General features: G+C 44.9%; 1 protein-coding gene across 1 annotated transcript in view; it reads left to right on the top strand.

Moving 5' to 3' along the window:
* RNASET2 (ribonuclease T2) overlaps window positions 1–24,109 on the top strand; it is a 108,637-nt gene that overhangs the window by 21,178 nt on the left and 63,350 nt on the right. The window contains exons 2-4 of the mRNA XM_082252533.1: window positions 11,019–11,117; window positions 14,670–14,730; window positions 20,774–20,829. Of these exons, the coding sequence (XP_082108659.1) occupies window positions 11,029–11,117; window positions 14,670–14,730; window positions 20,774–20,829 (206 nt within the window). The 5' untranslated portion in view covers window positions 11,019–11,028. The remainder of the gene's footprint in view (window positions 1–11,018; window positions 11,118–14,669; window positions 14,731–20,773; window positions 20,830–24,109) is intronic.

Below are 24,109 nucleotides of genomic sequence, written 5' to 3'. Positions count from 1 at the left end.
GCGATATGCGATCAAACTGGGGGTGTCGTTAAGATTACATTGACACCCCCAGCGGATCGCATATGGCAGTGTGAACTGCCGGGGGTGCGTGTGCGATGCGGGAACAGGCTGCGAGTTCGCAGCCTTCCCGCATCGCATCAGTGTGAACCGGACCTTAACAATGATCATCATTGTAATTGCAATTAAAATGTTAAAAAAAAATTCCTGATCGCATTTTTTTTTGTAAACATACTGTCACCCATCAATGTCCCTGATCGCTACCACACCACTCATATAATGATATGCTGTACTGCGCTGGGGACAATATGTAAGAAAAAAAAAATAGTGCAAAGTAAAACCTAATTTCTTTATTTTCCAAAAAACTGTGACAAAAAAATGACAACTTCAAAAAACCTGCTATGTCTCTTACTAAACAATTGGGGAATATTTGTACTGTCCTGGCATTTTAGGGCCCCAGGAAATGAGACTGGCCCATTAGTACATCAGGATTGATGTATTCTCAAATAAATGTATCTTCGTTTGTAGACACAATAAATTTAATGCAAAATAACTGATATACACTTAGCCCCCGTTCACACTGGGGCGACCTGTGAGGCGACCTGGTCGCCTCACAGGTCGCCGCAGGTCGCCTCCCATAGGGAAGCTGCGGACCCGTTCTGATAGGAGCGACACAAGTCGCTCCGACTCAGAAAAAGGGTCCGGAGCTTCTTTGGGGCGACCAGGAGGCGACCGCCATAGACTTCAATGTTACGAAGTCCGTGGCGGCCGCTCCGAGGTAGCGGCGCGCTGCTCGCACCGCGACCTCGGAGGTCGCGGTGCGAAGTAGCGTCGCCCCAGTGTGAGTGGGGGCTTATTGGGATTATTTTTTTTTTTTTTTAACTAAAACATGTAGCAGGATACATTTTGGCCAAAATTTATGAAGAAATTCGATTTTATTGGATATGTTCATTTTTATCACAAAACAAAAAACCCAGTGGTGATGAAATACTACCAAAGGAAAGCTCTTTTTGTGAGAGAAAAATTATAAAAATGTAATTTGCATACAGTATTGCTTGACAGTGCAATCGCCAGTTAAAGTAGCTCAGTGTTGAATAGCAAAAAATGTCCTGGTTATGAAGGAGGTAATATCTTCCGGAACTTAAGTGGATAAAAAGCAATATTTTATTTTTTATTTGGTTACATGTTTTAATTTTAAGTCCAGCCAAGGCTAGAATAATAGATTCCTAGTTCCGCAGCCTCCTGGGATAATTCTGACACACATCCCAGGCTGCAGGGGCAGGGACACACAGCTGTTGATGGGAAGAGCTAGCGCCACGTCATCAGGAGCCAGCTGCCTGAACCTAAAAGGTGCTGGTACTTGATGATGTTGCAGAAGAAGATGGTGCTGGAGGACCACGGCTTAAGTCTGATGCTGGTCTGATGTGGAAAGTGAAGAGGTTATTTTCATACAAAGTCTCCCGTACGACAGAATTCTACTTCAGAAGTGATGTCATGTGTTGGATTGCTTTGTATGTGTTCTTTCATCTCTGAGCATGCCTAGTCTTGCTCTTAAGATTTTTTTCCGTCAAAATCTGTACGAGACGAAAATCGGACGTTGTATTACGAACGACAAAAATTTTATAGCCTGCACATCAGGGTTTTGTCAGCCGAAAAGTCGGAGTCGGCTGTCGAAAGCACCATACTAACAATCCGAAAATCTGCAGATCGGTCGTCGGATGAATTTTCCCATCAGATTTTCTTATCGTGTGTACGGCCTTTAGGCAGCAGATTGGCAAATCACAGCAGAATAATGCAAGTTTTGCTGGGCAGGTAAGGGTGTGAAGCTAGTGTTTAGGGGGTGGGGGGGTCAAGTTACTCTGGGTAATAGCTGACAGGTTTTTGGACTCCAGTCCTCTAAGAAATGTAAACCACAGTCAGATTGCGTCCCTGTGGCTGTTTGAATGGGGGCTGTTCCAAAATGCACCAATCAAACCTCGATTTTTATTTATTTTTCCTTTTAAATACTGTTTAAACTACTTGGCTTCGCCATTGTAAAGTATAGGTCACCCTGTGGGACTGTTGCGGCTTTTAAGTGACAATGTCACACCCCAGGTTGGTGCTTTTAAGTGGTTTCCTGTGTAATAACACTTTTGTTGGTGACAGACATTGGGTGCTATAGCATACATTTTTTTTTTTTTTTAGGTTAAGAAAAAAAAAAAAAATAACACCTCCTGTCTCAGAAAGAAATCTACTTCTATCTTGTGGCTGTGGGCAAAATCCTACTGTTCATTTAGGTCCCTTTCACACAAGAATTCCAATCAGGTGTGCTTGTTAAGCCCCGTACACACGTACCGATTGTCAGCCGAACGATCGGCTGTCTTTTGTCCAGTGTTGTTGTGTTGGTTGAAATGTGCTCTAGACTGCACACGAATTTTGTTGGCCAACAACAACCGACTGCAGAAGTGATGTCATGTGATGGTTAACCACTTAAGCCCCAGAGGATTTGGCTGCTAAAAAGACCAGGGGGTATTTTGCGATTTTTTTTTTTTTTTTTTTTTTTTTTTTTTTTTTTTACTGCGTGATTTTAACTGACAATTGCGCGGTCGTGCGACGCTGTACCTAAACGAATTTGACGTCCTTTTTTTCCCACAAACAGAGCTTTCTTTTGGTGGTATTTGATCACCTGTGCGATTTTTTTTTTTTTTTTTTTTTTTTTTTTTTTTTTTGATCATGCGCTATAAACAAAAAAAAGAGCGTCAATTTTGCAAAAATAACAATATTTTTCACATTTTTTTAATATGAAATTCCCCCCAAAAAAATGTAAAAATCAAAATTTTTTAACATTTTCGGCCAATTTGTTTTATGCTACATATGTTTGGTAAAAAAAATCACAAAAAGCGTATTTTGATTGGTTTGCGCAAAAGTTATCGCGTTTACTAACAAAGGGAAAGATTTTTGTCATTTTTGGTGGTTTTTTTTAAAGAGTAATGGTGGCGATCTGCGATTTTTTTTTTTTTGCGGTACTGCAACATTGCGGCAGACAGACCGGACCCCTAACTGACATTTTTGACACTTTTGGGGGTACCAGTGACATAACTGCAGTAATCAGTGCAATACATATGCACTGTTACTGCAAAAATGACACTGGCAGGGAAGGGGTTAACTGTATTGGAGAGGGAGGGGTTAAGTGTGTCCTAGGGGCGTGATTCTAACTGTAAAGGGACATGGCTATTGGTGTAAAAACAAAGATCAACGGTCCTACATAGTAGAACCGTCTGATCTTCATTTTTACACCAGGGAGAATGACATGCGGCTTGTTTACATAAGCCGCCTGACTTTCTCCCTTCACCGGAGCGATCGTGAGTGACCGGCGGACGATCGGGTCCGCCGGTCACACGCACTGACTTGTCAGTGAACGAGCCGGGGCGGGCGCGCGCCTCGGCGGGTGCGTGCCCGCCCGCAGTTGGCTCACAAGTCAGTGATAGGCGAGTGACGTACCCATACGTCACTCTGCCTGGCCGGGGCTGACCGCCGCAGTATATAGTCGTGCGGCGGTCGGCAACTGGTTAACTTTCCGTGTGTTTTTCTTCTCTGAGCATGCCCAGTCTTGCTCATCTGGCTTTTGTCGGCCGAAATCTGTACTGACTGACGAACAATCGCCCGTTCTTTGTTGGCCAACAAAAATTTTATAGCCTGCACACCAGATTTTGTTCGGCCGAAAAGTCGCAGTCGGTTGTCGGAAGCATCATACTAAAGCCGACAATCGGCCGATCGGACGTTGGCCGAATATTTACGGCCGGCAATCGGTACGTGTGTACGGGCCTTTAGTTTTTCACGCAGACCTGACCGGAAAGTCCATTCCTCTCTATAGACAGGCAGGTGTATACAGATTTGTGTCTGTTTACACCTGCCTACCTTTGGGTTTAATTAGGTCCACTAAGAAAAACCAAAGCGTACTCTGTTCTCTTCTGTTTAGGGGGAGTGGATCAGAGGTAGTCGGATGTAAACCGACAATGCAGTTTTACTCCTGGCCTGCCATAGAGCAAATCAGGCTCTGTCTGTGTCTGCTCTGCAGAAATTGAGCAGACAGGAATGTATCATCTTCCCCGCTCTGCTCTAATCAGCAGGCGATCTGTGGAATCCGCCATGTGAATGGGGCCTTATATGATGTAAATAAGGGTGCGCTGATAACTTAAAGCTGCTACCTGAACTATACCTAGTGAAATAAATGCTGAAAAATAAGGTGCGCTAAAATAATCAAAGTGACAATATGCACAGTGTGAATACAAAATCAATATATACAATCATACATATAGGTGATAGTGTTCCGGTGAAGCTCAAATAGTGAAACAACCAAAAAGAGTCCACAAATCCAAAGGGATTTCACCAAGTGTCATAGGCGATAAACTTTTAAATAAAGCTGTAAAAAACTTGAGCGTGCAATAACTGATATAAAATTGCAAAGTCCACAAAAGTCTTCACCAGATGCTATAAATAGTGAAAAGGTTGAAAGTAGTATTTACAGTGCTGTGTAATTGAAGATCCCGCCACCAACAAGCTATCCTCTTTACCAAATAGATTAGGATGGAACGCAGAGAAAACTCTGATTGTTGGGTTGGGAAGGAGGAGATATCACTAAATAACCACCCTGTGGTATGGTGCAGTAATAGCCTCTTGCCAGATGGTAAATAAACCCAGCGCAGGAAATATTCAATAGATGATGCCTTTTCGATGGATCGAATACCAGTAGCTGTGTTCCACTCTCTCACTATGAGTCCGTGTTTCTATTGGCTCTCCAAGGTTAGCATGTGTGGAATAAAGAATAAACGGACCATAGTGTATTATCCCCGAGATAAATTTATTAGGTAAGATATTGCACTTACATTTATGGATGGGAATGACAGCGACAGTATGAGTGAATCCGCCTAGCCCGGCTGCAGTCCGAGCTGTGCGTGACGTCTGTGGCGGCGTGACATGCCTCCTCTCTGACGCGTTTCCTCTGACAAGGCTTCTGCTGAAATAGGATTCCTCCTCGGTCTGCAGCTGGGCTAGGCGGATTCACTCATACTGTCGCTGTCATTCCCATCCATAAATGTAAGTGCAATATCTTACCTAATAAATTTATCTCGGGGATAATACACTATGGTCCGTTTATTCTTTATTCCACACATGCTCACCTTGGAGAGCCAATAGAAACACGGACTCATAGTGAGAGTGGAACACAGCTACTGGTATTCGATCCATCGAAAAGGCATCATCTATTGAATATTTCCTGCGCTGGGTTTATTTACCATCTGGCAAGAGGCTATTACTGCACCATACCACAGGGTGGTTATTTAGTGATATCTCCTCCTTCCCAACCCAACAATCAGAGTTTTCTCTGCGTTTCATCCTAATCTATTTGGTAAAGAGGATAGCTTGTTGGTGGCGGGATCTTCAATTACACAGCACTGGAAATACTACTTTCAACCTTTTCACTATTTATAGCATCTGGTGAAGACTTTTGTGGACTTTGCAATTTTATATCAGTTATTGCACTCTCAAGTTTTTTACAGCTTTATTTAAAAGTTTATCGCCTATGACACTTGGTGAAATCCCTTTGGATTTGTGGACTCTTTTTGGTTGTTTCACTATTTGAGCTTCACCGGAACACTATCACCTATATGTATGATTGTATATATTGATTTTGTATTCACACTGTGCATATTGTCACTTTGATTATTTTAGCGCACCTTATTTTTCAGCAATGGGGCCTTATAGTATAACACTGATTTTGTCATTCGCAGATTTCATTTGAAAGACATAGTATGATATTGCTCAGATTAGCAAAATTGGTTATCCGATGTTGATATTGCAACAAGCTTGCGAACGGACATCATTTTCTAATATTTCATATTTTTTGTTTTGAATGAATGAAAAAAAAAAAAACTCACAGTTAAAGCATTTTGATAGGCCATCACAAACCTAGATGATCTTTGATATCCATGGGATGCTAAGGCAATGTGTGTTTCAGCACTTTTTTTTTTGTATGTTTATTATTACATATATTAGCATTTGTGAATGCTGTCCTGTGTGTATCTCATATTTACGTAGAAACTTGAAATATGAAATATCTGCTTCCATTGCTTGTGGCTTTTATGCACCTGATTTGTTGTGTAACGTTTGTGTCAGCATGTTTTTTGTGTTAAACTAGGACAAAAGTCCTCAGGATCTGCTGACAAGAATGCTGACCTTAATGTGAAACTATAGTCATTGTACCGAACTTCCGCTTTTTATTTTTTTTATTAGTAATAAAGGTTTTTTTAAAAAACATTTACAGTGCTACTTTAAATACCATAAAAGTCCAATAGTTCCTTAAATTATAAAAAATTGCTATAGGAAACGGTAAACTGGACTTTGATTATTTGGTCTGCGTAGCATTGTTCACTCCATTATGGGTATGTTCTCACCAGCCACCAAGCAAATGGCGTAAGACAGGAGCTTCATACTCATCGACCAGTGAACAAGGAAAAGGGGGAAAGGCAGAGGAAATAAACAAGCTATAAATTAATCTATAGCAGTGATGGCGAACCTTGGCACCCCAGATGTTTTGGAACTACATTTCCCATCATGCTCATGCACTCTGTACTGTAGTTAGGCATCGTGGGAAATGTAGTTCCAAAACATCTGCAGTGCCAAGATTTGCCATTACTGATCTATAGGTTTCTTATTAACCCCAGAAAGTCCTTGTAAAGGAGTCCATCAAGTCTTTATCCTGCTCCACATACCAGCAGCTGCACCTCCATAAGAGTGAAGTGACCTCTGAGAAAATAGTCTGGCTCTCTGCTGTTTTATTTTAAGTACAGTAGTATGAGCACAGTTTTTATTAAAAGACAATTGGCAACTCACTTTTAGCTGTAAGAACAAAGCATGTCTCTATGATTTAAACAATGCTCTCCATGGACCTATGGATCTGCAAGGTGGATGGTCAGGATGCTGCTGTGGCCACCAGCAGATTTAGATGCCACTGTAGGATGAGCCAGTTAATGCAGAGAACCAGGCTGGTACACACAGGGGCACTGGATCAGAAGTGATGCCACTGTGGGCGAAACAGGAAGCAGAGGGGCATTGTTACGTATTTCAAAACCCTGCGACTTCTTACTCTAATCCTGCTGGTGGCCACAGCAGCATCCTGACCATCCACTATGCGGACCCATGGAAAGTATAGTTTTTTTAAATCATTTAGCCATGCTTTGTTCTTACAGCTAATAGTAAGTTGCCAATTGTCTTTTAATAAAAGCTCTGCTCATACTAATGTACTTGGTCTGGCACTCTCTGCTGTTCCATTTTATTTGCGTTACAACACTTGGGCTAGTGTGCAGTGCCTGGGAGGATTAGTATAGTTGGAATGCGCTAATTTTGGCGCTTTGCACTGTTCCTTTTTGTTTTTTTAAACAAACTTTGAGATGTCACACAGATGTCTAATGAAGTTCAATTGCAGACCATATGATGCGCAGCAGTGGATTACCTCCCACTGCGTTGCTCTGAAAAATAAGGACTGCACGCAGTGGTGTGAAGCGGGTAGATGGGGAGGCAAGGCATTTTGCCTTGTCATGCAATGAGACTGCACGGGAACAACCACTCAATGCAGTCCCACTGGTGTGGTGAATGGTGTGAATGTACCATAAATGTTTTAATGGTGGGGCATTAGAGTGATACCAAATTTAACTCCTCACTAAAGCCTGGTATGTGTGTACCGCTGTCTGAACAGAAAACAGTCCAACATTCAACTTCTACGAATAAGATTGCTGGAAAACTGGCATTCGAGCAGTGCTTACAGTCAATGGTCTCAAGCTCTGGCCTTTGTATTCTGACAGGGGAGTAGGGAATCCCAGTATTGAATTCATTTTTAATATTTAAGGCAAACTCCCCCATCAATCTATGTCTCTGCTTTTTTATTTCGCTTTCGTTCATTGACAGACACAGCTCCTGATCTTTATTACCATTGGGTTATACTGCTCCTTTCAGGGGTAGAGCACTAGGCAGAAAAAAAATCTGGCTATGCCTATGGGGTATACTCCCTTTCCCTGCTATAGGTACTCAGTTTTTTTTCTGCCTAGTCAGGAGTAAGGACCTAGTTGCTTGCTGGGATCTCTGGTCTGGGAAAATTTTTTTCCCTGCTTTTTTCCTGTGAGATTTACAATTAACTGCCAGACTGGAAGACGGGCTGTATAATCTAGATTCAATGGTCACCCCAGTCTGGGCAGCGAGCATGCGCAGACCTCCGCTCTGCGTTAGGTTAGCTGCGACATAGTCCTACTGGATGGGGGCTGGCCTGCGAGTTAAACTCCTTGTGAGGTCGCATACGACCGGGTCTCGGCCTGAGTCGCAGCGTTCCTCCTGGCCAACAGCCCCCCCTTTTCGATGGCGAGGGGTTCTTTCTGGAGCGCTACCTGCCTGGTTCTTAGTATGGTAAGTAGCTGCCCCCCTCTCATCCTGGAGGGTTTTGGGATGGACATGGGCCTTTCCTTGGGACGGTCGGACCCCCGGATTCCCCTCCTTGCCGTTAGGCACCCCCCCTTCCGCTGTCCCCCTACCCTCCCTCCACTTATGCTGGGGCTGTGTGGGTGGTCTGGTCCACCTCCCGGGGTCGGGGCAGGTTGCTGTGCTAGCTATGGGGGGGCCTGGGGTGCACCCAGACAATCGGCTGTGTTTGTAACTGGTGGGGGCTCCTGCCAGGGCACCCCCGTCTTGCCTGGGTCTGTCTTTGAGGTTTAGGGATCCCTCCTGGGTCCCTGGGAGCCTCATGGTGCTGCCATTTTGCTGTAGCCTGTGTGTTTCTATGCACAGCGGCTATGTTTGTGTAGTCCGGCGGCCATTTTGCGGTGGTTTGCCATTGAAAATAGCTGCAGCTATGACAGCAGAGCCCTGTGGGCTGCGATTTCGGCAGTGGGAGCCCCTCCTCATCCCCTGGTGCTGACTCCTGGATCTTTTCACTTCCTGATCACCGCACATGGAGTGCAGACTATCCTGGTGGCTGCCGGTGCCATTTTAAGGATTCGGCTGACAGGAAGGTGGCCCGCAATATGTACACTCTGGCTGATTCGGAACGGAGGCTGGTATTCACCATTGCCCTGGTGTCGCAAACTCTGGCCAAGTGGGCTAAGCTTTTACACCGTGACCTAGAGCGAGAACAACCCCCCCCCCCCCCCCCCCTGCCTTTGCCAGTTTATTGCAGTTTATCTGTGATGCCTCTTTGGATGCAGCTCCCCTAGTGTCTTGGCTTTCTGTTTCGGCAGTTGTCCTTCGGCGTGTCTTTTGGCTCAAATGCTGGTCTGCGGATCTGACTTCTAAAGAAGTCCTTGACTGATCTCCCCTTTTAAGGGGATTGCCTGTTTAGGGCTATCATTAAGGGTCTAACAGGGGGAAAGAGTACTTTTCTTCCACAGGCTACTAAGGGCAAAAAACCTCGTCGTAGATTTGGGCCCTCTTTCTTGGCTCATAAGAAGTTATTTCATCCCTCAGGGTCGATTTGACAAGGGCTTGAAGCCTTTCAGGTCTGCAGTGTCCCAGGCAAAACATCCAAAGGAAATTGCCTTGGATGTGGTCCGGCAATTAGGGTGTACCTGGCAGCTACTGAGTCTTTTAGGAAGTCAGACTCTCTATTTGTGCTCACGGATGGACCTCACAAAGGGTTGTCGGCTTCTTCTGCGACCATTTCCAGATGGATCAAATTATTTTTCTGCCTAGTGTCCTACTGCTGTAGGGGGCAGTATAACCAAATGGTTATGAAGATCAGGAGCTGTGTCCGTCAATGAACATCAGAGAATTGGCTTTTATTGTAAGTCAAAAATCCAATTTTTGCTGAGAAATCACTTTGAAAAACATTCCCCTAACATATCTTGGGCAGATGCTTTATGTAGCATTTATTTCCTGGAATCCATCTGCACTTAGCTCTGGCATGCATGCAGGAGGGTGTGCTAAGCCAGAAAAACCTATTTCCTGAAGACTCCTGGAATGCATGACAACATTTAAGAGACCCTAGAGATAAAAATGGAGACCGCTGCAACATTTTTTATCGCACCGTATTTGCGCAGAGGTCTTACAAACGAAAAAAATAATTTTTTTTAATAAAAAAATATGAAAGCAGTAAAGTTAGCCAAATGATGAAAAAATGGTCTCTTTAAGGCCGTTGGGAGGAAGCAACGTATGACGTCGCTCCGGTCCTCCAAGGGCATAGAGTCGAGTGGGGGCCATCTTGTCCTCACTCGACTTCCTGCCTGAGAGGGGCCAGACCGGACTGTTTTCCCTGCTACCGATGGCTCTGTTTAGCAGGGGGAGGGGCACCCTGTCCCGCCGCCCATAAAGGTGATCCAGCGGCGAATCTGCTGTTGGGACCACCCTTATGTTAAAGCGGACCACCGGCCATTTAAAAAAAAAATTGGGGTTCTAGCAGCTAAGTAAGTAAATATGATATACTTTCCTATCTATTTACCAATAGATAGGAAAGGCTAGCATTCGAAAAATCTGAACGTGTATACCCAACAGTTCTGTTGAGTTCTATTTACATATGGCTAATGCATGGGTGTGTCTTTGTGTACATCTATTATTGGACTGGTATGTCATTTTAGTTATTTCACTGCAGTTAGTATATACATTGTGTGTGCGTCTAAATATATCATATAATTTATGCATATTCTCTGCAAGCTTTAAGACTAATGTTTAGTTTCTTTGCCCTAACATGGAGCAGCTTTGTGATCATGGTCAAAAGTGGGACTTAAGATTATAAAATATAAACTTCAGTCTGTAGAATTCTTCTGCGTACTAACGCACTACATGTTCTGTTTGGTTGCAAGAATAACTGTCAGCTTTCCACTATGGTCCCAGAAACTAGCACATTGCTGTCTGAAATCCTGATGTTATGGGATTTGGGCACATTTGAACTATAATTTTATTATTGGAAATGATTGCTTTTGCTATGGTAGTAACATAGAAGTAATTAGCTTAGTTTTGTTATTGTTGTTTTGTTACATTTGCTTTTTATTTCCTTTTTAATTTAGATTTTGCAACATGAAAAACTCTCTTCGATATATTTTGTTGGTCACTTGCAGCCTGTGTGCTATACACAGCAGCTTCGTGGATAACTCCTTGTCTACAGAGTAAGATAAAATAAACCTTATATTATTTTTTTGCAGTAAATCTAATGCAGCACTTCGACAATAATAACAATAAGTCCAAATTAGTCCAGTTTGTCTAGTGAAGTCCAAATATAACACCTGTTTGCTTCAACACTATGCACTATACTATACACTCTTGATCCATATATGTATTATATTGGGGATGTCTTATAAGAATGTGAGGATTGGAGGATGTCCTAGCCAAGATCTGCTGATGCTTGTGAGATTCGCCCCTTAGTCAATATTCCTTTATCTGTGTCCTGGGTGGTAAAGGGAGAGAAGAAGTATCTTGATGCGGCCGCAGGTTAATGCATGCGGAGTGCAATATACGTCTGTGAGATTTTTTTTCTCTGGTAAGCCTTTTAATTGTCAGTGATGGGTTTGTGCATAAAGATCACTGCTGGTGTTGAAGCACACAGTGATATACTTGGATACTAGACAAGTTAGAGCAGGGCTAGGCAGCCTTTGAGAGTTGGAGGTCTACCTGAACAACATGAAAGCGATCAAAGATCACCGGGGTTCGAGGCACTTTTTTTTTTTCTTAAAGATATTAATTAGTAAGGCCTAGGCTTAGGACCAGGGGAGCACACAGGAGAGCCAAACAGCTGAAAGAAGAGGAACGGGCAGGAGGTGGGGGGCATTTACTGATACTGATCCCCTTTCCTCCTGCAGCCACTGAATGCCAGTTGGAGCGAGAGAAAGAGAGGCGTCTTTCAGCAGCTGCAAGAGGAAAGGGGATCGGTACTAGTAGGTGTTGCCCTTCCTGTCCAAGTTTCAGGGGTCAGCATCACCTACCAGTAGATTGCGATTGATGAGTAACTTTGATTTTTATTAGTTTTGCACAACTATGTTCAAAATAAAAGTGCAGCGCCTCAAAAACATATACAGACTCGCACACATTTAGCATTGAAGTCCAAAATAAAAAAAATAAAGTACAAACTGGTGACACAAATCTTCTCAGAAGTGCTTCAGTGATCTTCCATCACCCATGTACAGAGTGCAAACTCACCAAAATGAGTGACTGCCACTACAGCAGCATAACCGCCTCAATCAGCATGTTGCTCAGACACAAATCATTTGAATATAAGGATTCCCAAGACTTCTCCTTTTTAAAAGCCTCCAACACTGAATAAACAAAAGCTTACCAGGAGCCAAGAGAAGATTCTAATAGTGTAGTACTTTTAATATAAAAAGCATATAGACATCATATGTAGGACAATTAATTAAATTACTCACATCTCGGGTGGAGACTTTGGTGCTGACGTCACACCGCTGTTCGATTTTAGGTCGACATCGGCTTTTAGATGCGAGTGATTTGATTCATTGTCCTACATGTGCTGTCTACAGTGGATATAAAAAGTCTACACATCCATGTTAAAATGTCAGGTTTCTGTGATGTAAAAAAATGAGACAAAAAAAATAATTTCAGCACTTTTTCAACCTTTAATGTGACCTATAAACTGTACAACTCAGTTGAACAAAAAACTGTTGTTTTGTTGAAGCAACTTTCAGAAACCCTGACATTTTAACAGGGGCGTGTAGACTTTTTATTTCCACTGTATATGCTTTTTCATGTCACATTTACACTTTTATGTGTGTGTGCTTCCTCTTTTTGTTTTATTACAAAACAAAAGAATTTGTTATAGACTAGCCATTAGTGGCACAACAGATTATCTACTGCTATGATTTTACTTGGCAGCTGTTGAGGTTAAACATCAGCCAATGGAGTGCATTGTTTTCAATGATTTGGACAATTTGTTAAAGTAAAAAAAAAAAAAAAAAAAATTATATATACACTCATTGACCACTTTATTAGGTACACCTTGCTAGTGCCGGGTTGGATTCCCTTTTGCCTTCAGAACTGCCTTAATACTTCGTGGCATAGATTCAACAAGGTGTTGTAAACAATCCTCAGAGATTTTGGTTTATATTGACATGATAGCATCACGCAGTATGTGAATCTCCTGTTCCAGCACACATCCCAAAGGTGCTCTATTGTATTGAGATCTGGAGTATAGTGAACTCATTGTCATGTTCAAGAAACCAGTTTGAGATGACTTGAGCTTTGTGACAAGGTGCATTATTCAGCTAGAAATCAGAACATGGGTACACTGTAGTCATAAAGGGATGGACATGGTCAGCAACAATAGTTTTGTAGGCCGTGGTGTTTAAACAATGCTTAATTGGTACTAAGGGGCCCAAAATGTGCCAAGAAAGTATTCCCCCACCATAAGACCACCACCACCAGCCGTATGCTTTCATGTTGTTTATGCCAAAATCTGACCCTACCATCTGAATGTCACAGCTGAAATTGAGACTCTTCAGACCAGGCAAGGTTTTCCCAGTCTGCTATTGTCCAAATTTAGTGAGTCTGTGCGAATCGTAGCCTCAGTTTCCTGTTCTTAGCTGACAGGAGCGGCATCCAGTGTGATCTTCTGCTGCTGTAGCTCGTCTGCTTCAAGTTTTGATGTGTTGTGTATTCACAGATGTATTCTTGGTTGTAATGTGTGGTTATTTGAGTTACTGTTGCCTTTGGATCATCTCAAACCAGTCTGCCCATTCTCCTCTGACCTCTGACATCAACAAGGCATTTTTGTCCACACAACTGCCGCTCACTGGATATTTTCTAATTTTCGGATCATTCTCCAAAAACCCTAGAGATGATTGTGCATGAAAATCCTAGATGATCAGTAGTTTTTGAAATACTCAGTCCAGCCTGTCTGGCACCAACAACCATGCTACTTTCAAAATCAATTAAAGCCGAAGTAAACCCATTGATTTATTCGTTTAAAAAAACACTTCCATTCCCAGCATGCCAGAAATGCTAATTGTCGCATTGATTGTGCTCTCAACCAAATTGTCAAACCATCCAATGACTGGTGCCATAACTGATCACATGTGGAGCATGGCAGTTGAAGATTAAGCCGAGGCCAAGATGGCAGCTTCCTTTGCTGAAAACGATAGGAGGGTTTACTTCCAAAATCCCCTTTCTTTCCCATTCTGATGCTCGGTTTGAACTTCAAGTCGTCTTCACCATGGCTAGATGCCTAAATGCATTGATTTGCTGCCATGTTATTGGTTGATTAGCGATTAGTGTTAACATGCAATTGAACAGGTGTACTTCATAAAGTGGCCAGTGAGTGTAGATTCCCTTTAAAATTGTTACAAGTCATGCACTAGGTATAGAATCTTAGGTTTAAAATGTTTTCAAAGGAGTGAGATTTATATTGTTGTACTCCTAAACTGGAAACTAAAAAATGTACATATGTATAAAATGTGTAAATGGCAGAGTGATTAAAACTTCTTCTTCTTCACCCCCACACCTTGCGCTTCCTTTTTCAGTTCTCCCCTGTCTCTTTTTTTATGCCATTCACACAGGGTACTTTCGCCAGCTGAAAAAAAAAACAGAAGGGTGGGGGAGCTATTTGCAGATATACTGTTCAATCTGTTTCTGAATGATCTCAGAATATGTTGTATAATGCATGAAATGCAAAGTATTTTTTAAAGTATTTAAATAAAACTATATTTTTGTAGAAACGCTCCAGAATGGAAAAAACTAATTTTGACTCATCACTGGCCAGTTACAGTGTGCAAGGTAAGCTGTCTGTGTCTAGCAGCCTACACATGTGACTACAGTACTGTATTTTATTTTCTTAGCTTGTTTTGTTTTACAGATTGTATATTGTACATTTCCATTTTCTAGACTGAGAATTTTTTTTAGCAAATACAATAATACCTAAATCTTGCCAGAAAGGCATTGTCCTGTTTACTTATTGTGAGATTGCCTGGAAACACAATGTTATCTTTCTTGTGTAAACTACTTATCCCAACACCCCCATGTAATAAAGAAAAACAAAAGCAAACATGCTTGAATCCCAGCCTGGATGGCAACCATGGCTCCCTCCATAGATATAGTAAGGGTCCTTTCACATTGGCGTCTACTGGCATGCAGTGTGCAGAGGCAGAGCCTCCACATTATTAGAGTGCATCAGTCTTTACATTATTTAATTTTTTCAACTTTATTCAAAATTAACAAAATGCATTGATGTGTGTTGCGCTGCATAAAAGCACACACTAGCGCACATATATGGTATGAGTAGGGCAAATAGAGAACAATTTATTTATATAGGCTCTTGCAATGATCAGTGCAGATCAACACAGCTCAATCCACCTAGTATTAACGAGCCCTGAAGGAGTGAGCATACCCACCCTAATACATGAAGTGTTTTATTATCAGTATTACTGAATGATAATAAAGGAAGAAGCCTGAAAAAATAAGTAAAACAAATGCAATCACCTCTTCTAAAATCGGAAAAGCTGCAATGTATAACCATTTTGTGTTTGGATTTAGATAAAAGGATAGAAAATGGAAAACTTTCCTTAGTCTATTGATCCATGTAACTATTCAGGGGAAAAAGGAAAGAAAAGTGTGATTTGCCACATGAAAACCTGAAGGAAGAAATCCAATATTCTTATTAGTAATTCTGAATGCCCTGCTTTTAGTCTCCCTAGTACCAAGGGGGTCTTAATGCTATGGGTGATAATAAAAAATAAATAAATGAGCAGGGCAGGATTTTATTTTTACCTAAAATGAAGATATAAGTACAAAAAAACTGGGAGAGGTCATCTATTGCATTGTCTTTTAAAAAAGATGAACACAGTAATACATTAAATAAAATAAGTTCTTTTTTTCAGTGACAAAAACAAACAAATACAATCTAATCCTAACATTTTTATCTAAATATGATATATGAGACTCCAAAAAATGGGATTTTTGTCTTCCTGAAAAATCCATTTCTCTGATGTTCATTGACAGACACAACTCCTGATCTTCTTAACCATTGGGTTATCCTGTCCACTACAGGAGTAGGACACTAGGCAGAAAAAAGTCTGGCTATGCCTTTGGGCAGTCTCAGGGGGTATACTCCCTCTCTCTGCTATAGGTACTCAATAAACATCAGAGAAATGGATTTTACAGTAAGTCAAAAATCCCATTTTCTCTTTTGTTCATTGGCGGACACAGCTCCTGATCTTCTTAACCATTGGGACATCCCAAAATAGTGGTAAACATGAGGGGTGGGAACAGCAGAAAAAAAAATCCCCAAGGCTAAACCATAGCCAACCAGGTAACATGGAGCTCATCCAGGAACAACTGGAGCTCACCTGAAAAAAACAATACACCCTCAAAGAGGACCGAGTCCTCTAAGCAGCAGCCTTCAAAACCTTATGGCCAAAAAAAGCATCCACAGATGCCAATACATCCACTTTATAAAATTTTGTGAAAGTGTGCACAGACAACCAATGTAAGCAGGGGAACCTCCCTAAGACTTTCAAAAGGAGGTTTCTGGAGGATGGACAGTACCAAAATGAGGTCCTTGGGTGGCAATGGAGACCGCACTGGAGCCAAGTGTTGAACTCTCTGGATATAGGTACGCACCAAGGAGTGGGTGGCCAATGATCGTTGAAAGGAGACCGCCAAGCCTGAAACCTGTCCCTTGATGGTACTCAAGGACAGGCGCTGCTCAACCCTCCGTTTGGAGGAAGGTCAAAATCCTTACCACCGAAAGAGCGAGGATGAACCCCAAGAGACTCACACCACGCAATGTACGTCTTCCACGTACGATGGTAGATCTTCCTAGAAGTAGATTTCCTAGCCTTTAACAGAGTTGGAATCTGATTCAGACAATCCCCTAGCCAGCGACTGTAAGGCAGAATGAAAGATTGGCCCTTTGGGACAGCATTTACTCCCTGAGAGGAAGCTTCCAAGGAACGTCGCAACCAGCTGCACCAGATCAGTGTACCAGGCTCAGCTAGGCCAGTCCAGGGCTACTAATATGGGCGGAATCCCTTCTACCTTGATCCTGCCAACAGGTCTACCTCGGGAATGCCCCACCAGAGACACAACTGATGAAACGCCTCCGGATGAAGTGACCATTCCCCTTGGTCCAGCATCTGTTCACTGAGGTAATCACCTACCAGGTTTCCACCCCTGAAAACTGTGGGCTGGAACTAATTTTATGCCCATCGTAGAATTCCGGCTGCCTCCAGAGCTGCCAGGACACAACTTGTGCCCCCCAGGTGATTGACCTAAACCACAGCCGTGGCATTGTCCGATTGAATTTGCACCGGACCCCGGTGCAGATGATCCGTCCAAGATCCAGACAAAGTCCGATCGCTCAAAGTTCCAGTACATCGATCGCTAGTCTGGATTCTTCCAGTGTCTAGACCCCCTGAGCAGAATCATTGCCAAGGACACCTCCCCATACGGACAGGCTGGCATCCATGGCGACAACTGCCAAAAACAAGGAGAGGAAGGATTTGCTCTGTCGAAGCGCTGTAAAACCAAGCCACCAGATCAGGGACCCTCTCGTTTCCTGGCTCAGCTGGATCAGATTGTCCAGAGACTAGATTATTGTCCCATTTGACCAGAGACCTCGTGTGAAACCGCGCAAACGGAACAGCCTTGAAGGTAGACACCATCAGGCCCAGCGCCCGCATGCAAGTCCGGAGGGATGACCATCTGCTGGACAACAGAAGATGAATTGCATCCCGCAGTTTCCAGAGCAGACTTCTGAAAATTTAGAATCCAGCTGAACTCCCTCAGAATTCGTATAGTGATCTAAAAGTTGTCTACCAGAGCAGGAGGGGACTCTGTTCTCAGAAGAAGGTCATCCAAATAGCCCAGTACCACAATCCCCCGCTGACATAATGCCAGCATTGGGGCCAACACTTTGTGAAGACACAGGGGGCAGAAGCGAGACCCAAGAGCAATGCCACGACTGGTAAAACTCCGCTCCCTCAGCAAAACAGAGGCAGCACTAGAGTCAGGCATACATCGGAATGTGCAGGGAAGCATCCTTGCGAGTGGACTCCATTCTGAACTTCCGTACCCGCATAAAGCAGTTTAGAGCCCTAAGGTCCAGATTGGACAAACGTAGTCCTCTTTCTCAGGGACCGTGAACAGGCTTGAATAAAAGCCTTGAAACAAATCCGATACCGGAAAAAAAAAAACAGGCCATGCACCGCCTCAAGAAGCGCCTACAAGTGGTCCGGGACACACATTGTAAGGAAAGAACCTTTCCGGTGGGCAAGAACGAAACTCTGACTTGGAACTGGACAGTATCACTGCGTGGACCCATTGGTTGTTCACCAAGGAGGTCCATGGCCCGGATACCAGCAAAAACGCCCCCCCCCCCCACCCCAGGCATGGATGAGGGCACACCTTCAGATAGAAGATACCTTCTCTGCGGGTCTAGAAAAAAATCCCGCTCTTGGCGTGCCAGGTCAGGGGCGCTTGTATTCTCCCTAGGAGGACTTAAAACTTCTTGTGAACCAAGAAAGCTGGACTACGTCTGCTACGAAGATCTTTAATTCTTGGGTGAGCAAAGTACCCTCCCTCCCGTGACACTCTTAAAAGATGTCACCAAGGGTAATCCCAAACAGGTGATTGTCCGCTAACTCAGCCAAGACAGGGAAACCGGCTTACCCTCTAGGTCATGGCGCAAAAGCTTAACCCACTCAATTAGTGTTTGAGACACCAGGGCAATGGCTAGTACTGGCCTGCGTGCCGAGCCAGCAGTCGAAGATATTGTGGCCACAGCCTCCGTCTTCCTGTCAGCTGGATTCTTAAGGTTGGAGATTCCTCTACTGGAATCATGATTGCCTTGTCCAACCTGGGGACTGGGGGGCCCACCACCGGTGGAACAGTCCACTACTGGAGTAGTGACTGCAAGGGATACCTCACAGAAAAGCATTTAGGAACCACAAGGGGGCGTTTTGAACATAAGATATAGACACATTTGTCAAAATAGGAGGGATAAGGAAACACTGTAGCCATGCGAGATGGCTAGTGAGTGCCAAAAGAAGGGAACGGCAACCTATGCAGCCACTTCAGCTGCGCCTTCCATCTGCAAAGTCTCCTGCATGGATGTAATCAGCGTGTGAACCAGGGTCCCTCTACTGCAGCTACAGCTGTGGAGGGAATATCCTCACTATCTGACAGGTTAGGGATGTGGACTAACCCCGCAGGGTGGGCACGTCCATGGCAACAGAGCAAGATTCAGGATCTGGAAACAGATTAGGCAGGGGAGGGGAAGGTAGGGGGGCGCTATCAGGAACACAAAAAACCCAGAGGGGGCCAACGACTGAGACCCAACAGAAAAGCGCAGACTAAGGCCCCGTATAGGGGGCACCGACCACTGACACCCCTCCAAAGCCGTCTGAGGACCTGCTGCCAACCCCTCTCCGATGCCGGTAGTCCCGCAATCAGAAACCCCCTAGGACCCACAGCACCGCTGAGAAGGGTAGCATAATGACAGCTACTACTACCACAGACCAGGACCACGTCCACCGCGCTGCCTCTCCAGAAGTAGGTGGCCTAAATATTCAGACACCCGAGTGCAGTGCACGCATGGGAAAGAGCGAAGAGATTGGCCGAGGCAGCAGAAGGGAGGACGGATGGCGCGCACTGAAAGCGACCGGCTTCAGCCGCCCACACTAGAGTCGCCCCACAGAGCGCTTGGCTAGTAGGCTGCAAGTCACGGCCTAAATTTTCGGATGCCTGGCCACAAGTGTGTGGCTCCAAAGGAACTGGGAGACCCCCACCCCTTTACAATCAACTCCGAGTGGCGGGGGAAGGCCAGGGGGTCACAGTGCATGTACAATGCCGGGGGGGGCGTGAAGGTGAACCCCCGGAGAAACCGACCACCCCAGGGAGTACCTGCGCTCCACTCACTGTCCGGAAAGGAGGGAAGGGGCCATCTACTTACTGGTCCAGCGTGCATGCGGGTAACACACCCAAGACAGACCTCCTCGCCACCGAAGTGGGAGGGGGGGGGCTGTCGAACAGGGTAACACTGACGCGGACAATTGGCGCCCGGTCATGTGTCCCCGCGAGACATGATGGCTGCCCTGATCCAGGACGGGGCCTGTCGCGCACTGACCCAGCGCGAAGCTCTGGTCTGCATGCGCTTGCTGGCCAGACTGGGGTGATCACTGGATTTTTTAAAATATCCAGCCTGTCGTCCAGTCCAGCAGTTGATTGTAGAGTCTCACAGCAAAAAGAGAAAAAAAATCTAACTAGAAAAGGAAAAAAATGCCAGGACCAAAGATCCCAGCAAGGAACTAGGTCCTTATGCCTGACTAGGCAGAAAAAACTGTGTGTCAATAGCTGAGAGTGGGAGTATACCCCCTGGGACTGCCCGTTGGCGTAGTCAAGCTTTTTTTGTGCCTAGTGTCTGTAGGGGGCAGTAAAACCCAATGGTTAAGAAGATCAGGAGCTGCCCATCAATGAACGAAAGAAAAATTACCACATGGATATAGGCTGAAAATTATGTATGCTGGTGAAATGGCAAAAAAACTACAATACTCAGTTTTTTAAAATGTTTATCCTTTCCTAACTGTGACAGCTTATAGCTCTGAAGTTAAACACCTAAATAATGGGCCCAAAGTTGTTCTTCATTGGTGTGTTTGGAGATGCATAACGTGTGTGCATTTTTTTTTTTCTTACCTTAAATCCCATCTCCGGGCATTTTCCTGTTTTTTTCTTCTTCTTTTTTTTTTTTTGCTTGATTAAAGATGTGCACTCTAACCGAATCACTCTCCTCATTATCTGTTTTGGTGTTTCAATTTTGTTTCAGATGGCTGAAGAAAAATGTGATGAGATTCCAAACTACTGGACTTTACATGGACTGTGGTAAAACTAACAAATATGTTTCAATATTATCTATTATTTACTTATGACGGACAAGAAAGAAAAGTTTTGATCCTACATAAGACATGTGCAGCCTACAATGGCAAAGTGAAAATGGACCCTCAAAGATCTGAAATAAAGTTTGCTAAAAGCTATAGTTGACCTGAATGGAGGTGGATTTCTACAAAAAAAATAGATATTTCACATTCTCAAAATCTTATTTCTCTTTCGTTCATTGACGGACACCGCTCCTGATCTTCTTAAACATCAGGTTATACTGCCCCCTACAGGAGTAGGACACTAGGCAGAAAAAAGTCTGACTACGTCTATGGGCAGTCCCAGGGGGTATACTCCCTCTCTCTGCTATAGGTACTCAGTTTTTTTTTTTTTTTTTTGACTAGTCAGGAGTAAGGACCTAGTTCCTTGCTGTGATCTCTGGTCCTGGCATTTTTTTCTTTTTAGATAGAAATTTTTCTCCTGTTTTTTTCCTGTGAGATCTGCAATCAACTGCCCGACTGGGCAAAGGGCTGGATAATCTAGATCCATTGTTTACCCCAGTCTGGCCAGCAAGCGCGCGCAGACCTCAGCTCCGGGCTCGTTCGTCCGTAACATGGGCTGGCCTGCGAGTTAAACGCCTCACTAGGTCGCATATGACCGGGTCTCTGTGTGGGTGGTCTGGTCCACCTCCTGGGGTGAGGGCAGGGTGCTATGCTGGTGTTGGGGTGGGGTGCCTTGCCAGCGACCAGACGAGTGACTGTGTGGGGGGGTGGTTGTACCTGGTGGGGGCTCCTGCCTGGGCCTGTCCTTGAGGCCTAGGAGTCCCTCCTGGGTCCCTGAGAGCCTTGTGAGGCCGCCATTTTCTTGTAGCCTGTGTGCTCAATGCATGGCGGCCATGTTTCTGTAGTCCAGCGGCCATTTTGCGGTGGTTTGCCATTGAAAATAGCGGCGGGAGCCCCTCCCTATCCCCTGTTGCTGATTCTGACATATTTTCACTTTCTGATCGCTGCGTGTGTAGTTAGATTATTCTGGTGGCTGCAGATGCCTGTTTCTGCTGGGTGGTGAGTCTGGTGGGGTCCTCTTCCTCTCTGCTGAGGATCGCTTGGTGCTTTGTGCCTGGTGACCGGGTGCTGCTGCCAGCGTGGTGGGGGTTGTCCCTTAGCAATGTGTGTTACACTTTTTGTGGGGTCCCCCTGGTGACTCATGGAGTCTTTGGAGCACATCTCCCCACCTAATCCCCTCTCTGAGGCTGCAGGGCCCTCCGGGTCCCAATCGTCCATCGATGCACTGAGCCCTTTGTGTCCGAGGTGGAGGTGGCTTTCGCGTGACAGCTAGCAAAAAGCGCCTCCCCAACCAGCCTTCCCCTGCCTCATTTGTCTCATCAGATCCTGAATCTGATTCAGCCGCTGTGGACGTAGGTCACCCTGTTAGGTCTGTGCCCACACGCCTGGAATCCTCAGATAGTGAGGACGATTCCTTCACATCTGCAACCACGCACGAAAAGGTGCTGGTTGTATCTGTGCGTGAGACCTTAAAGATGGAAGTGCAGGTTCCCTTTGGCACTCACCAGCCATCCAGAGTGGCGAAGGTATTTCCTTTCCCCGCCTATTTTGACAGAATTGTCGCTAAAGCGTGGGGACGACCAAAGCGTCCCCTCGGGGTCCCTAAGCGATTTGCTAGGCGATACCCCTATGAGGAGTCCCTTATTAAGAAGTGAACTGTTCCACTGGTAGTGGCCCTCCAGTTTCCAGATTGAACAAGGCAACCATGATTCCGGTTGAAGAGTTCCTGGGCTATAAGAATCTGGCTGACAGGGAGGTGGAGGCTGTGGCCCGCAATGTGTATACTCTCGCTAGTTCGGCACTGAGGCCAGTATTCACCATTGCCCTAGTGTCGCAAACTCTGAGTGGTCTAAACTTTTATGCCGTGACCTGGAAGAACAGCTCCCCCCTGCCTTTGCTGAGCTGGCGGACCAGCTGGTCCAGGGACTGCAGTTTATCTGTGATGCCTCCTTTGTGGCTCGCCTAGTGGCTCGGCTCTCTGATTCGGCAGTGGTCCTTTAGCGTGTCTTTTGGCTCAAATGCTGGTCTGTGTATTGCCTGTTTTTTTTTTTAGCTACCCTGGATAACATCATTAAAGGTCTCAGTGGGGAAGAGTACCTTTCTTCGGCAGGCTACTAAGGGTAAGGACCCTCGTCGTAGACGTGGGCCCTCCTTCTCGGCTTATAAAAAGTTGTTTCGTCCCTCACGGTTGACTGACAGGGAATCGAAGCCCTTCAGGGCTTCTTCTGGGAGATCGGAGTGAACTTGGTCTGGCAAGTCAAATGTGAGCTTCTCCAGGAAGGTGCGCCCTCACCCGTATCTGGGGTGGGGGGATGTCTTCGCTGGTTCCCGGACCCGTGGACTCCCCTGGTACAAGAACAAGTGGGTCCACAAGGTCATTCGGTCAAGGCTACAGGATTGAGTTTTGTTGATACCCTCCAGTAAGGTTCTTCCTTTCGACGTGCAACTGTCCCCGGTCCACTTACAGGCTCTTTTTGGGGCGGTGCAAGACCTTTTACTTTTAAGTGAATGTCCCGGTTCCGACTTCAGAACATTTTTAGGGGTTTTACTCAAACCTGTTTACAGTCCGCAGGAAGGAACGCAAGGTGCGTCCAATACTGGACCTCAAGGCGGTGAACTGCTTTGTACAGGTGCAGAAATTCAGAATGGAGTCCGCTCACACGGTGGCAGCTTCCCTGCATCAGGGGAATTTTTCTTGCCTCCATCGACATCAAGGATGCTTACCTTCACATTCCAATATGTATCAGTCTCCTGCGCGTACTTCGTTTTGCCATGGAGAGAAGCATTATTAATTTGTGGCGTTACCTCTTGGTCTCTCCTCTGCTCCTCGGGTCTTCACGAAAGTGTTTGCCCCGGTGCCAGCAGTGTTATGCCAATGAGGGATTCCGGTGCTGGGCTACTTGGATTTCCTCCTTCTGTGAGCGGAGTCTCCTACTGCTCTGGTGGAAAATTTGGAAATCACCATACAAGCTTGAGGGAGTTTGGCTGAATTCTGATTTTTCAGAAGTTTGCTCTGGTTTCGTCCATAAGCTGGGCTATATGGGGCTTTAAGCTGGACACGGCCTTAGCCAGAGTGCTCCTTCCTCTGAACAAACTCCAGAAATTGCAGGCTGCAATTCGTCTCCTGCTGTCCAGCAGATGGTCATCCCTCTGGATTTTCATGCGGTTGCTGGGCCTGATGGTGCCTATCTTTGAGGCTGTTCCGTTTGCACAGTTCTATACGA

This window comes from Pelophylax lessonae, assembly GCF_965119305.1.
Source record: "Pelophylax lessonae genome assembly, chromosome: 3".
In the NCBI taxonomy this organism is placed as follows: Eukaryota; Metazoa; Chordata; class Amphibia; order Anura; family Ranidae; genus Pelophylax; species Pelophylax lessonae.
This window is presented reverse-complemented; position numbering and strand designations above follow the sequence as displayed.